The sequence below is a fragment of the Colletotrichum truncatum genome, assembly GCF_014235925.2.
Source record: "Colletotrichum truncatum strain CMES1059 chromosome Unknown Contig_0003, whole genome shotgun sequence".
NCBI classification, from domain to species: Eukaryota; Fungi; Ascomycota; class Sordariomycetes; order Glomerellales; family Glomerellaceae; genus Colletotrichum; species Colletotrichum truncatum.
In genome coordinates, this window is record NW_027222400.1 from 5,818,125 (window position 1) to 5,834,090 (window position 15,966).

The window sequence follows — 15,966 nt, forward strand, 5'->3', positions numbered from 1 at the left end:
CTTCGGTTAGAGTACCGCAGGGCGAACCATGGGAACGTTTAGCTTCGATACGTTAGTCTTCGCCGTCGGCCAGAGATACTTAACATTTCCTAGAGCTTTGGAGTTCCCTTCAATCTTACGGGAGCTTTTGGAGCTCGGTTAGCGAGAGATTGACATGAATGTTTCGCTCTATATAGCACCGCACCAGAACGTATTTCTTGCGACTGAGCTGAACGCCTTTAGGAACAAGATGGTACACCTTAATTCCCGAGTCGTCAGATGACATAGAGCGTCCGCCAATGTCCCTTTGGGTCAAGTGTCAGCCAGCTAGGTTAAAAAGGTTCGCCAGCCATTGCTCACGCTAGATGGGCTTCTCTAACTTTCTCTATGCGCTCCAATGGTGAACTGCGTTGTACTGTCTGCGATTCGACTTATGGCCACAGATGGAATAAAACTATACCCTCGATGAATGGCCGTAAAAGGAATCTTTAAGCACAAAGCACCACAATTGAATGAGGAAATAATACGCCATTGGCCTTTGCCCCTCCCTCGATGGTTCGATGCTATGGCTCAGCTTGGCGTTGCAGTCAATCGCCAATCCTTTTCTCTCCTATCAGATGCATTTACTGTTAGTCGGTCCATGTGATTTACCCCATGGGGAGATCCCCTCACATTTGGATGCTTGACCATGTCAGCAGATTACGACCGAGACCGGATGCGAGAGCTTGTGAAAGAAGCTCCTCCGTGGTATCGCACTCCTAGTTTGATCAAACTCTATCTGCTTCTCATCGCCCCTCTACTTACGTCAACTGCTTGGGGTTTCGACAGCAGCCTCACCAACGGCCTTCAGTCCATCGATCATTTCATGGACAACTTCGGCCGCCCAACGGGACCAACGCTTGGCTTCTTTGGTGCCGCTGCATCTGTGGGCGGCATCATTAGTTGTCTCATCAGTGGCCCTCTGAAGGAGCGATTCGGACGACGACCAATGGTTTCGGCGGGAGCCGTCTTGGTGGTTGGAATGGCTATAATGCAAGCCTTTTCCACCAACTTCCACATGTTTGTCGCTGGGAAGCTTCTGATCGGGCTAGGCTCCTTCTCCCAGCAGGTAGCTGCTCCAGTGCTTGTTTCCGAGCTTGCACACCCTAAGCAGCGAGTGGCCTTGAGCTCTTTGTATAGTACCAGCATCTTCATCGGTCTTATTATCGGTAGCTGGGCAACTTTTGCCACCTATTCCATGAACTCAAATTGGTCCTGGAAGCTGCCATGCCTCCTGCAGGCCGCTTTACCTGCTTACCAAGCAGTCATGGCATGCTTTTGCCCCGAGAGCCCAAGGTGGCTTATTTTCAAGGGGCGCATCGAGGAAGCCCGTGCCATTTTGATCAAATATCATGGCAATGGCGTCGAGACTGAGATCGTCAAGCTTGAGCTACAAGAGATGATTGCTGGTGTCGAGGCCGACAAGACCATACTGAAATTCAACATCGACGGCCTTAAGAGCATTTTCGGGACAAAGGGTAACCGCCACCGATTGTGGCTCTGCTTATGGACAGCAATCGGCTCGCAGACAATCGGTGGAGGGTTTACCGCCAACTATCTGCCCCTTATCCTCGACCAGATTGGCATGAAGTCCCAAAAGCAAAAGACGCTGATAAATGCCTTGCTCAACGTGTGGAACTGGGTCGTGGCATTCATCGCAGCTTTTATCATTCCCAAGGTCGGCCGCCGAACTATTTTTCTTATTTCATCTATCGGCGTCAACGTTACCTTCGTCATCTGGACCATTTTGTCGGCTTTGTGCGATCAGACGCCTCATGTGGGGCTCGGAATCGGCGTTCTCGTCATGATATGCGCGGGCGCCTTCTTCGTCTGTCTCTGCTGGATTCCTCTGGTCATTGCATACCCCATCGAGACCGTCACCACAAAGCAACGCGGTATGTACTTTGCCATTACACTTTTTACAATCAACATCACGAGCTTCACCAGTTCTTACTTGAGTCCCATTGGTATTACGAATATCGGGTGGCGTTACTACATCTTCAGCTGTATCTGGAATGCCATTCTTCTCGCGGTTGTTTACTTCACGTTTGTGGAGACGACCGGTTTGACTTTGGAGGAGATCGCCGGTATCTTCGATGGTACTGACGCCTATGATGCTGCGGCTGCTATAGGTCATGGCCTTGAAAAGGATGAAGGGCTTGTGAGCATCGGTCTGCAAGTCGAGAAGGCTTAAAAACGGACTTGGCGGTATACTTGGATTTTATATCGCTGGGTGGGATGCTTGTAGTATGCCAACAAATTTGTTCGTTTCTATGTTGGATCTAGATATACGTTGTCTCCATCACGTACAATGGCAAATGCTGTCTGATTACCCTGTATCAAGAAAAGAGCGTACTATGTCATCGAGCGCTGTTCGTCAAAAGGTACAATTTGCCGGCTATCTACTCACCATGACTCCACTCGAGCGAGAAAGATGCGTGATAAGCATTAATATATCTTTACGTTTTTTATCTTTTTTCACCCCTGAAACCAATATCTGGGTAGCGCTTTGGAAGTCTGAAAGTCTTTGGTACCCATTGAACAGGAAGAAGATGTAGTTCATGGAGATATTGATGATCTACTTGGTTTGGTTGAGTTGACAACGTTTGGCTGTCTCCCAGGTAGCTATATGCCCACAGTTGCTGCCCACCAACATTTGAAGGGATGGAGATACTTCCCAGAGGTTTGTACCCGGTTGGAGGGGAATAGTAATCTGACAAAGAGTTTACTCCGCAGCTAAAATTCAGTGACCACTCCCTCCACCCCCAGGTGTAAGTAACAATCAACCTCTAGCTGCGAACCTCTAGACATACTCAAAGAATGCGATGTATGGAGCGAGCTAACCATTCAAAAGATTTTCGGCTGCAAATACGAATAATCCGTTTTGGGAAACCCATAGTGGAGCCTCTCGTCACACAGGCTTGGAGATCAATTGTGCTATTTGAGGTAAATGCAAGCGCTTCGCGCTTGTTTGCATGCCGCCACCATATTTTCTGTCCTTGATTTCATTGTGCATTGGCATTGGGATCAATCGATGGCTTCTTTGGTCTCTCTTCGGGGAACATTAAGCCGGGAACTAATGTGGGCTGAGTATAGGCGACACAGACTGAATAATGCTTCGCATCCATCTACAGTGCTGCCTTAAGTGCGTCGATTAGCTGCTATCGGTAGCTATCCTGGTCAGTGACTAGCCCAAGAGCTTTCTTATCGTTTATGCTTATGGTGACTACTCGGTTTATATCATGCCGACCACAATTGAATTTGTTTGAGCGTCAATATGATTCTCCTCCTTCGATGTCTTTTTTATAGATAGCAACACGCCAGCAACATCTTGAGAATAGCCAGTCACTATCAAGTTTATCTGATTACAATCTTTTGTAAAACACTATGGACTTATCGAACGGAGAGGTGCCAATAATCCGCGGCTTTGCTCCGGATCCCTCGGTCGTCCGTATAAACGATACCTATTTTCTTGTAACGTCCTCCTTTCATCTATTTCCTGGGCTTCCTATTTTCGCTTCGAAAGACTTGATCTCTTGGGCGCATATCGGCATTTCAATACACTGTGCATTTTGATGACTGGATTTCTAACCATTTTCCAAGGGAATGCTGTCAACAGAAGTGACCAACTGAGTTTGGCTTTGTCGACTACACGACTGAGACGTCATGCCTGATTTTGTCGGTCCCGTTACTGGTGTGTTTGCTACCTACGCCGGAGTGAAGCTAGACTCGAAGACGCGCGTGCAGTTTACAAATTTAGATGTTAACTAATTTAGAATAATGAGTTGCTTTGTTTCGGGTTGGATGACTCTAAGCAGATTCGTTGGTTTCAGAAGACTTGCGGATACAGTTGGGTGAGAGTTAAAATTGATTTGCAAACGGACAACTTCTCCTTTCTTCTATAGTCAAAAGATTTTAGTTAAATCTACGGTGAGAACCTCGTCTCGATGTCCAGAAATGTCTCATGATTACACGGCCTATCTTACTTGCACAGCGAGTTGCGTAAGAGTCTGGCTCATGCTCAAGATCTTCGGGAGACAGCGCCAGTTTGTTAGCATTAAGCATCGTTTCATCTTCCAAGATTCTAAGTCGGCATTTCATCTGTAGCCATTCAGCATCCGATAGGATAGCACATTGCATTAAACATTTGAGAGAGTAAAAAGAGACAGCGAAAGAGATAACAGTTAGGCAGGGGAGTACAGTAAATATGTAGCTCATCCTCTGGAAATCGAATAGTCATAACCCGGTCTTTATTACAGTCGATGGCTATCCTATACCATTTTACACTTAGCATCCCTATTCGGTAATCAGGTAGCATACATAGTACATTTAATAGAGTGTCTCATGATCTAAGGTATATTCTATTCTGTTGGTGCTAATTGTTTAGTTGTGAGAAAGCTCAGCTCTTTACAATAACTAAGGGCAGTAATACTGATTAACTACTATTAGATGCTGTTTCTAAGTTGGTGGTGCCTATTTCCATGGGTGGCTGCTATCCGTTCTTGGAAAAAGAATCTGAAACCCGGATTGATCTAAAAAGTCGTCTGGAGACACTAGCTTGTCATGCCACCCCCTGACATTCTTGTCGTGGGATATGATGCTAGCTAGGTGCTGTTGCGTAAGAAAGCTACTTTTATAACAGCATGGTTATGGCCGTCGAGCGTTTTGAGACATTGGCCGATGATAATATCCCAGATGTGAATAATCCCGTCATAGCAGCTTGGCGCTAAATGGGTGCCGTCATTCGAGACGACTACTAAATTAACCCGGCTGATATGACCCTCAAGCGCCTGAATACACTGACATATAGCGCTATCCCAGACCTTGACAGTTCCGTTAGTTGACCCTAATACTAGTTTGCATAAATGCTGCTCATGACGGAAAAGGTCGCGTGTGATGCTACGCTTAACAGCATCATGGACCTAGGGTAATGGTGTTTACTGTGACGAACCTGATAGAAGTCTCGCAACAGGCTGCCTTTCGTCCGCTCGATACGTGCGATGTTGTCCTTCGGGTCAGTAGACTGAAGGTTAGAAATGAATCTCTTATCCTGCGCGGAACAGTCTTGGACGTCTATTCAACTCCTAAAAGTGACCCTGGCGAAGTCTTGCAAAATTCCTACTGATCTTTACATTCCTAACGACGCTGAAGTTTCCATTCCCCGAGTACGGGGTACGGGACTCCCTGACTGTCAAATGTCGACATCGCCACAGCCTAGCGATCGTTTGGCGTGTCCCGGTGGTTTGATATGGGGACACTAGTTATTGTATCTTTTTATCTCTTGAGGAGCCCTTCTTCCACAATTATATCAAAGGCTGATTTGCAAAAAGGTTGTTGTTTGGACAGTTGATTCAGATAGCTGATGTGATGGTAATTGACGAAAAATTAGACAGCGGTTGCTTTTTCCTCATAATGGGAAATCAGGCTGAGCAGCAGCGGGCTAATCAGAGTGTGGATACGTGAGGGCATGAGGTGTTGGGAAATGTAGACTGTGCCGATCGCTAAAGTCGCATTTTACCACAGGACATCCAGTCTGCTATCTTTACAAACCATTCACTCTTTTTCCTCTGAATGATGATTATTTGACCTCTCATAATATCCCCTTGGGAAGCACAGAGACTTTACGCGGCAACAACTCGTTCGAAGACATCTGGGGTGGCGGCAATCGCCAGCTCCTAATTTTGTCTACTGGTTTTCACGGTAGACAAAATTAAGGCTATAGTTTATTTTATTAGCAAGGTTGATAGCATCATGCGGGTAAGGAGCCGTTGATGACCCTAGTTCGGGTTGGAGGGAGCTGGACACCCTCAAGCATGCAGTTCATCGTCGGGATCAACGTGTAGCTTATCTGTGGTACGGAGATTGAGTATTAATGAAGACAACTGGATAGGATTGGAAAATGGTTAACTTTGGCAACAACCAAGGTAAAGAGAAGGATAGCAAAAGCTAGAGCGACAGAACCAGCGAATACACATAATTAGCATAAAACAACCTAGGGCTTCAAAACAGACCGCAAAATGACGGAACAGCTGGAAATAATTGCTTTCCCACTCTTCAATTAGTTGCCTGTTACTGTTTTTACTCCTGTTGCCTTCGTCAGTTGGTCACTGGTCGCTTTAGCAACTTTTCCCACCAAAAGAAAAGGCAACATTGGTGGGGCAGTTACCACTTGAGCGCCTGACCTCGCACTTAACACAAAGTCGTACTTTTAAATTATACAGATTCACCTTGTGTACATTAATCTTCGATCCATCACGGGAGAGGCAATCACGTTATCTGTGGATATCAAAAGAAACAAGATTACTCGCATGGGTTTATCTTTTGCAGCATGATTTTAGGTATCAGCTTCTGGCGGTGGGCTACCTTCACGGTCAGAGGTGACCCCGAAAATGCATGTAGGTAATAAACAGAGATGCTGTCAAAACGCAAAGAAAATTGCTTGGCAGGTGCATCTCGTCTTCGTTATCGGCATCAGTTAAATGCGAACACAAATCACTCAACTTGAATCGCGGCAGTGGTAGTATGATCCGCATGAGCTTCGGGCGTAGAGTCCAATGTGGCAATCATGTGCCGAACTTCTTGCTCGGCTTCCCGGGGACTAACAGCAAGGAGTCGTCGGTCGGACGGAAATGGACTAAGGAATAGAATGGATGGAACGGTACACTCAGTTACGAGAAATTAGCGGAGAACGTTAACGTCTGCTTTGGGCGAATTTTGGATGATCGCAATCGGATGGCCAGGACGGGGAAACGCCGACCCACGTGGCCCGGGCTCCGTGTTTTTTCGGGGGGAGAGGGATAATATCGGCTCGGTAAACGTGCCGGAAGACGCAACGAGTCGACGGCCGATCACTTCCGTAAAGCAGAATAAAAACGATTAAGACGCCACTGTTTTAACTTGGGTGTGCAACATCTCCCGCAATAAAGCTGTGGTGCCTGTAAACTCTGTTAACTTCCCGAAAGTTTGACGCTGGCATTGGTCTAAATGTGGTCAATGCTTGCTACAGCGAGTCATCAACTGACTCAGCTTCGTGACGATCACTTCACAGCTCTCCACCCACTGCTGAGCTACATTTGACGTACTTCGTCCATTGGGTGGCTCAGAGGCAATCATGGGCTGGTGTGTGGTGATATATAATCTGATGGATAGATAAGGAGTGTGGGAGCCGAAGGGGACGCCTCGGAGATGTCCAGGTTGAAATTCGGAATGACTGAGCCACTAGGAATAGCGTGGAGTAATCCGACGGGCCCACTGTGCCCCTTTGGGATGCTGCTTTTTTTTTTCTTTTTTTCGGCGAGGCCAAGCGGGTAAGGTCTTTCTGTTGATGAGATTGCAACCAACTGCTCTATAGACATATGGAGTCGGTGATGGCATCTGACGAAACCAAGTTCATTTCAAATATTGACATCCATGTGCTCATTGCGCTTGCGAGGCCTCCAGTGGAATTATCACGAACTTGCGGACTGATGAATATCAGATATCATTTCTGAAAACCTGCGACGCCCTTTTTGCAACTGACTCGTTAGGCGAGGCTTCCCGCATGTAGGTGCTCTACCCGCAAGCAACAACGCAATCTGTCAGTGTTGTTGGGACCCTCGGGCCGCAGTCACTCCTACCATATTCCCCAGACCCTCCTGATGAACGGCGGGGCGAAATGCCTTTTCGCTGCGTACATTACTCACGATCCATGAGAGGCATCAGACGTCGGGAACAAGTTACCGTTTAGCGGTCGAAGTCCGGAATAGGCAAGGGAGATTGCCAACAATTAGCTGAAAAGGACAAGTGCAGAATTGATTCAGGTGAGGCGACAATCTTTGCCCACTGACGGAAAACATGAAGCCCGGCTTTTTGACCAGAACAAGAACTGATGGGGGTTCGCGGTGTGACGTTACATGCCGTACAATCTGGAGTTGACGATGAAATTTCTACTAGCCATTTCGGGATGCGGGCACTGGGGTGCATAGTACTACTATGTACAAGCCTTGAAGGCTCCATCGCCGTCACTGTAAAAGCGGCAGTTTAAATTAGGATATCCAAGGCTAAGGCTTGATTAGGCCCAAGGCGACATCAACAGCGACATGGGCATTGCGATTCCAAGCCACTTGCTTTGACCATCTCACTTTCTCACTTGTAGGGCGGGGAGGCGATTGACGAGCTTAGAAAATGCATATTGCTAAAGTCTATCTTATTTTCTATCCAGGGCCCAAAACACTAAACAGAACACAATGACAAGCATAAGTTGCATAACAGATGTAGATGTTGGTATAAAATTGGACAGTGTATTGACATTAACTCGTGGCAGTGTCCTGGGTGGTTCTAAGAGAAGACCTCCAAAACTCCTATCCGTTCCAGACGTCCCTGAGGTTTGATGGCTTCCTCGCAAAATTGGCAAATGCCTCTCGCCAGGTCTCGTCTACGAGAGGCTATCAATGGCGGTATGTTGGGCGGCAAAGTAAGGCGCTTATCGGTGGGCACCCTCACCGTTGCAGTAGGGAACGGGGTAGGTGGTGCTGTTGCAGAGACGGATGACACCCTTGACCCAGTTAAGGTTACCGTAGTTCTGGCTAGAGTAGGTGTCGGAGGTGAACTCCGTCTTCTTGGGGCTGTCGGTGCAGCCGGACAGGATGTTACCCTTGACGCGGCGGACGTTGGGCTGGGAGACGACGAGGCCGTACTGGCCCTCGGGGACGGTGAAGCCAAGAGTCTGGGTCTCGGTGGTGGTCCAAGACTGGGCGTAAGAGACGGAGAGGGACAGACCCAAGACACCCTCAGCGAAGCTGCCGGTGATACCGGAGCTGACAGTGACGGTGTTGGAGAGGGAGTAGCCGTTGGCAACAGAGACGGTAGCGCTGCCGCCAATGGAGCTCAGGACGGGGGAGATGGCAATGTCCCAGTTAAGGAACTCATCGTCAGAGAGGACCTGGACCTCGGTGGACTCGGCACAGCCGCGGGCAGAGACGCCCTCGCTGCGGGGAAGAACAGCGGGAGCAACCTCGAGAGAGGCACGAGCCTGGAGAGCGTCGTACTCGGCAGACTTCATGATCTGGTGGGAGCCATCCTCACCAACGACGACGACATCATCGTACTGAAGGGCAACAGGGGCCGGGGCAGCGGCAACGGCGCCGATAAGGCCGGTAGCAGCGAGAACAGAGAAGCGCATCTTGATTTAAGGGGGTTGAAAGGAGTGTAAATGGGTCTTTTGCAAAAAGGAGTGGCTTTGAGAAGTAAAGACTGGAAGAGTTGTTTGAGAAAAGAGTGTGAGGGACGAATGGTAATGGAGAATGGACTGGCCTTTCAGAATGATGAGTTCCAAGTGTTTTGGAGGATGGCGGCTATCTTTATACAGGAGGGGGTAGCTGCGTTTCGTCGCGGCTGTGGTGGGTTGATCTCCAGTTTGACAGGTTCAGGCTTTCGGTATCTGTTCACGTTCACAAGTCTCGGGCTGCCCGCTGCGCAAGATAGTTCCCACTGGCTGTGCCCCCTTGTTCCGGATAGGTAGAAGACGAAGCGCACATGCGCGCGCGCGCTCACCTCAAAGTGTCGGTCATCGGGAAGCCGTATCCTCGCCAAGAAGCAATCTGGGGTCAAGGATGGGAGAGTATCTGGTGATCGGACCAGCCGGTCAAGGAATCATGGTATCGAATTCGGTCTTCTAGGATACTTGATATCATCAAGGTGATAATATGACTGAAGCAGGCCCAAATGCGATACGACCATGAACTGACTCAAGAAAGAATTCGTCACTCGGTCTCTTCCCGGCGTGGGGGACCGGTTCAGATGGATCGCAGACGTGATGGGATGGGACGAACACCAAGTAGGGCCAAGACATATTCGGTGGGTGGACCCATTCAAGAGGGGCCAAGCGATCCAACGAGACCTAAAATCAATTAGAAGGGGAAACTTGTAAATTAGCATTGCCAGCAGAACGCCAGCAGAACACGCAGTCTGGGACGAACTTGGACAAGGCAAATACTGCTGTTTTCCGGTTTCAGATTGAGGGTATAGACACCAAGCCTGGGCACACAAGGTGAGCGGAGCGTGGAGTTGTGCGGCTCTTGATGTGGCCCATCACCCAATCGACTTTCGGCAGAGCGACCGAGTCATGCTAACCTCAACGCGGGCCCCGGTTCACCGTTTCATGCGACATCATCCATGCCCGTATACAGCCCAATGTGGAAGGAACTTATTAGCTCATGCATTCCTTAACACCCCCTGCTTGACCCCGTCTCTCCCCTCGACCACGATGCCCACCATCAGACGCAAATAGGATCAGCCAACCCAACTAGTACAGGCTGAATGATAGTGATGCCCCAAAGGGCTGAAGGATTGCCCGGTTCTCTCTCAGCTGCTCCTCCGTAAGGCGCACATGTAGTTTGGTAGCGAGATGGGGGAGATTGGACTCCGCTCGTCTTTGCACCGCCTAGAGGGGCGCCCAGAGGTAACATCCATCCACCGGCCATTCCGCGGTCAATGACGATGAAACTCCTTTTACGGGCCACGGGGGTCCATGAACTCGGTGACAGCCTGCCGGGCGTGACCGCGGATAAGGTGGATATCCAGATAGGAAGAGAGGTGGGATGACCTTTACCGCTGGTTGGCACAGCTCGAGTGGTGCGGTATCCGGGAGCGATAGATTGATCCTCAGGAGTTTGCCATGATTCGTAACATGCGCATGAGGTAAGTGAAGTGTCGATATAAACCGTCTGGAGTTCCGCCCCTAGGCTCATGAAGTTTACTCCCCAGCTTCACTCACGCCCACACATTCTTTTCTTCGGTTCAGATCTAGTAATCAGTACCAACTCAGTTCATTCATTTCACAACCAACTCCGTTTCAGTCACTACCTTCACCAAACAAACTCCCACACACAATCTTTATCAATACCGCCAAAATGCAGCTCTCTATCGCCAAGGTCGCCTCCGTCTTCTTTTTCCTCTCTGTCGCGTACGTATTCCCAGCTGCCCCGTTCAAGACATTTCTCTGACTCTAATCCCAGTTCGGCCGACTTGCACGATAACTGTGCTTGCCACAACGGCGACAGCTACAACTGGCGCATCACCACCAAGGCTTGCGAGCTCTACAGCTCCAAGAACTACGAGTGGGGTGTTGGCGTCTACGACGAGGCTTCCGGACGCGTGAGTGACACTCGGTACCTTTACCAATCCAACGGACTCGCTAACCGGCCCGCTAGTGCGTCAAGAAGGGTGACAACGACCAGCTTGCTGGTAAGGAGTGGGAGGCTGCGTGCCGCGAGGTCGCCACCTCCGGCTTCCAGTGTGCCGACGGCCAGGGCCTGTACTGCAAGGCCGCGCCTAAGGATGTTCGCGGCCGCTGCTAAGCGTCTCGCGGAGACGCCGGGGTCCAGATATTAAGGCTTATGCCTTTTTCTTTGCATCTATGAACCAGCATTAGCCTGTTCATAAGGCTGACTGGGACATCATCATCATGCTCCACCCATACATTCTTAGCCGGTCCTCTGGATTATGGTGCGTGGGAGCACGAGTACAAAACAAACATCTTGACCAGGAAGTGGCTTTTGACAAATCGTTAGCGGAAATGGTCCGTTTAGTTACGAAATCTAGGCGTTGTTGGTGTTCGTATACCTGCAGTGTGGTGTCGTGTATCCTCAATCTGCTCGCATCATTAAGACTTGTCCTATAGATGATTAACTTATGCATTCAATTTTCTTATCCCCAATCTAAACAGTGATGTTTGTGTTTATGGCCTGTGCACATTGTGTTAAGCCTTACAAATGACATTTTACCCAAGTCATCTTGCTCCTTGGCTAGCCAAGCTACGATGACATGGCTGTACGTTTTTTAGTGCATTTCTCGCATTAGGCGAGAACCAACACTTCATAACAAAAACCTGGGGAAGATGGCCGAACTCCCATCGCATAGTGAGCATACCTGCTGAAAAAGCTGCTTTTTGAAAATTCACATCGTATTGGATTCCAAGCGTCCCCAATGAAAAATTCTGAAACACAATCCATAGAATCAGTGGACCCCCATGAAAATGATTTCATCCCTGGCTGCAGCTCCAACTATAACAGCTTTTCCTCTTTCTTCACCTTTCCTGAATATCACTTCATGGATCAGTGCTTTCGCATTTTGCAAAAAAAAACATGATAATCACTAAAAATTCTCTGAAGCCAAAGTCCAGAACCGCATCCAAAAGATCGTGGTGGATAGTTTTCCCATCTTCCTATTCATAGACATCACGAACCTTTCCCTAAAAGGCTAGAAGTCCGCCGGTAAGTGGGAATCTAGACCACATGTCGTGCCAGTTAGCTGCTGTAAAACCTGGATATTCCTGGCCTCTTTTGGCGAAACTCTAATTAAGGGTGATAGTCGGTTGCATCCGCGCCAGAGCTCCGAGGGCCCTGCCAAGTAAAAGCTGGGATACACCCTGGTCTGAATCTGCACCCTGCATACCGCACTGTTCCAGATTTAGTCCCTACCCTGATGTCGAACCCATCAAAGACTGCACAAAACAGGCTCTTGTTACCTATCGTGGATTGCTAAGAATTGCATTTGTGGACATCCGGAAACCGCGGAAGTGGAACAATCAATAGCCAACACGTGCAACAACTGGTACGGTATGAGCTTTTCTTGTTTAAACAGTGGCCCGAGCAGCCTGTGAATATTCAGTACCTGTGCCATAATTCCCATTTTCCACAATTGGGTGACGCGTTGAGACGTTCATGCATTCATTATACGAACACGGTCTTAATGCCTTGTAGGGCTCAGCGAGATTAGAGGTGGTCTTTGCTTCGAAATCGATGAAGGATACGACCTGTATGAACATGTTTGTAATATCACACTCAATGCCCCGATGATACACCGAGTTTTGTACAGGGTGGGGCGATTCCGACGCAAAATCCGACCCCGGTACGGATAAAGTCGGCATCGGCCAGTCGGAGTTTCGAAGATCCGAGAGGTCCGCCCGGAATCCAAGAATCACGGCGAAGTCTCATAAGAGGCCGTACGCCGTAAGTACTGACGGCCCGGCGCCGGGGATGATCAATTCCATTTGGACTCGACACTCACAATGTTTCACGGACCATCGTGACCTGGGGATGTTTGCTTGGACAATCGTAATCAGAAAGCCATAGCTGGAATAATCGTTCAGCCTACCGCGCTGGCGGGTTGGACCATCCAAACTCAAAGTGCTTCAGCTGTGACCAAGCGTGGACCGATGAGTGATGTGGCTCATTGTTTCACTGTGTCTTTGTTGAGTTGAGATCTCTCAAGATCGCCTATTTGTGTTGCTTGCAGGTGACATAAAATTCAAGGCAGGTCAGCAAATCGGGCTGCTGTTTGGAAACATTTTCAATGTTCTTGCTGATTTGTTTGAAACTATGTGGCGATACAAGATTCATTGTTGAATGCGTTGTAGCCAATCATCTAGGAGAAAGCTTGAAATATGCAGTGTACACATGTGACAAACCCATTGAATAATCACGCGATTTGTGGCTGAGAGAATTTGTGAGAAGTATCTTTGATAGTAAGAGGTAAAGGTGGCTGAAGCTGAAAGCAGAGTGCTGCACTATGGCTGTGCCATCAAACCTTCGCTGAAAACCAGAGTGGCGGTTGACAGAAAGCCTTGGGCATACATTAGCGGATAATCGTAAAGTCTGTGCAGAATCCCTCTGAACAATGCTTCATTTCATGTGGCATGCACTTAGTAATGATGGTTACTTCACCCCCAGACTGCTTCGAAATCGCCAACCATCTTCGTGGTCTGCCTTGCAATGAAAGACATTGTCTGAGCTTCTCTTATTGCACGGACTCTGTGTATCGAATAGCACCATTCATAAAGGAATGAGCACTAATCTGGGTCTGTGCCACTTTCCTTTGGCACGCTCTTTGGCGTTTATGTCGATCCCCGGTTCGTAGTCATACCGTTTGTTCTTCCCTTTAAAAGTTAAGGCCAGGCGTTATCCCCGCATCTCAGCTCCTTCTTGTGGCTGAAGCCACAGAGTTTCATCCGTTGACGTCGATTGGGAAGTCTAATGAGGCCTCTCCTCCCCAACCATCTTGCCGGGTAGTTTCCTCGCTTTGGAGAGGTTAACAAGCGAGTCTAATTCATTTAGTCATCACTAGTGGCGTCGACATAGTCCTCTCCTTCATCCCTTCCTACTCAGCCGCATGCAGGCCAGCCGTCGGGATTAGAGTCAATAGTGCCAGGCGCATTCTTGGCATTACCGTTGATGCTTTTCACGTGTAGCTTTCCATATCTCGTCCAGCTGAAGCCTGCTTTGATGTCTGTCGACCTTTGAATATTAAAATAACACCTGGACCACCTAAAATCAGGCTCATATTCTCGTCATCACTCTTGTCGCAAATTCCTCAATCACAAAACCTTCCATCAAGCTATTTCTCACCCGACACACCCCAAGATGGCAGCTCCTGTACAGCTGGCTCAGGCCACCAATGCCGTTGGCGTCTTTCCCCAACTGATTGCCAAGCAAACAGAAACCCTAATCCTGAAGGAGAGGATGCTCTCCCTCACTGGCGACTGTTTCGACATTAAGCTTGCAAACGGCCAGCCAATCTTCAAAGTGCAAGGCAAGGTCATGTCCATTTCCGGGCGCAAGTCTGTCTTTGACATGGCGGGGACCCATCTTTTCGACATCGTCAAGGAACACTTCCATATTCACACTACGTTCGCCGCGATCGACCCCTCAGACAGGAAGATAATGGAAGTCAAGAGTAGCTTCGCACGTATGTTGTTCATATAACCCCCATGGTTCAAATACCTGATAACTAACTAACTGTACGTTTAGTTCTCGGCTCTAAGGCGACGGCGACTTTCATTTCACCTAGTACTGGCAAGAGCGAATCTCTCCAAATGAAAGGAAACTGGATGTCAACACAAGCGGACATTGTCGACACCAGCACCGGCCAGGTGGTCGCACGAATTGACCGTAACATGCTCAGGGTGCGTGACATTATTGGAGGAAAACAAACGTATTCTCTTACAGTGGCTCCCGGCATGGACATGGCGTTGATGGCGGCTATGTGTATTTGCTTAGATGAGAAGAAGAACGACAAGGGGGGTCTGTTCCTTTGATGTCAGAACTACTGGAAGCGTGACTTTCGTATGGAGCAGCATTTACGACATTCGGTTCAGCATATGCATCGTGTGGTGGAGGAAATTGAGGTGGCGCGGCTTCTTGTTAATATCACCTATCCGAATTAAGTATACATTTTCCAGCAATAATTGGCTCTTCGCGGCGCACTTTGTCCTTTTTCGTAACAAGACTCCATAACAACACTAAGCGAATTATAATGGGGATTACTAAGCCGGATCAGATGCACTTGAACGGCATGCTATCAAGTCATCTAGCAAGACCTCGAAGGCGCTTTGAATGAAGTTCAACCGGCCTGGTGTCGGCTCGGTTCGGCTCCACCATCGGTTTGGGGCTGCGACAATGATCCACCGAGCTCATATACCGGCTCAAGTCCCGAGCAGCGACTCGTGTACTTGGCTCGTGACCCAATGACATTACTTGTCGTCTTCCCCGCAAACTACAGAGGCTTTGGGGGACATGTTTTTCGGAGAATTCACGTAGAAATTGGTAATGGATTGCGCGGTCCAATCGGGTTGTGGGAGGATAGCAAGATCTAAGAGTCGATCGAAATATTGTCAATTGACAGCCACAATGGAGAGCAATATCTCGTCTCCAGCTCGGCATCTTATTTCCCGAGCATTCAAACTTAAAAGCTCGAGCTTTAGCATCGTTTGTTCATTTGTTGACTGGGACGCTCGCAACTTGGGTCTGTGTTTGCAATCCAACCTGTAACATCCTCCCATCCGTCCCAACTCTCTCAGGCGGATCGGATTGCGATCTAGTCGCGAGTTCTTCTCCGTCACATATCCTACGGACAGCTAGAAAGCAGCACGAGTTATGACAATTCATCTTCTGTTGTTATGGGTTGCGGCCG

The 15,966-nt window shown here is 48.6% G+C and overlaps 5 protein-coding genes across 5 annotated transcripts; 4 read left to right on the forward strand and 1 right to left on the reverse strand.

Annotated features, from left to right (window-relative positions):
• Nucleotides 1-844: 844 nt before the first annotated feature.
• Nucleotides 845-2,212, forward strand: CTRU02_206470 (MFS hexose; the record flags this gene model as incomplete). The annotated part of the gene is made up of 1 exon (XM_036730080.1): nt 845-2,212. The coding sequence occupies one exon, from the start codon at nt 845-847 to the stop codon at nt 2,210-2,212; it is 1,368 nt and encodes a 455-aa protein (XP_036578053.1).
• A 1,193-nt stretch (nt 2,213-3,405) lies between these two features.
• CTRU02_206471 (xylosidase) lies at nt 3,406-3,594 on the forward strand (the record flags this gene model as incomplete). The annotated part of the gene is made up of 1 exon (XM_036730081.1): nt 3,406-3,594. One exon carries the CDS (start codon nt 3,406-3,408, stop codon nt 3,592-3,594), a length of 189 nt encoding a protein of 62 aa, XP_036578054.1.
• Nucleotides 3,595-8,479: 4,885 nt separating this feature from the next.
• Nucleotides 8,480-9,178, reverse strand: CTRU02_206472 (uncharacterized protein; the record flags this gene model as incomplete). Its single annotated transcript, XM_036730083.1, has 1 exon — nt 8,480-9,178. The coding sequence occupies one exon, from the start codon at nt 9,176-9,178 to the stop codon at nt 8,480-8,482; it is 699 nt and encodes a 232-aa protein (XP_036578055.1).
• A 1,729-nt stretch (nt 9,179-10,907) lies between these two features.
• CTRU02_206473 (uncharacterized protein) lies at nt 10,908-11,354 on the forward strand (the record flags this gene model as incomplete). Its single annotated transcript, XM_036730082.1, has 3 exons — nt 10,908-10,960; nt 11,013-11,151; nt 11,208-11,354. The coding sequence occupies 3 exons, from the start codon at nt 10,908-10,910 to the stop codon at nt 11,352-11,354; spliced, it is 339 nt and encodes a 112-aa protein (XP_036578056.1).
• Nucleotides 11,355-14,417: 3,063 nt separating this feature from the next.
• CTRU02_206474 (DUF567 domain protein) lies at nt 14,418-15,091 on the forward strand (the record flags this gene model as incomplete). Its single annotated transcript, XM_036730084.1, has 2 exons — nt 14,418-14,742; nt 14,805-15,091. The coding sequence occupies 2 exons, from the start codon at nt 14,418-14,420 to the stop codon at nt 15,089-15,091; spliced, it is 612 nt and encodes a 203-aa protein (XP_036578057.1).
• Between the last annotated feature and the right edge of the window lie 875 nt (nt 15,092-15,966).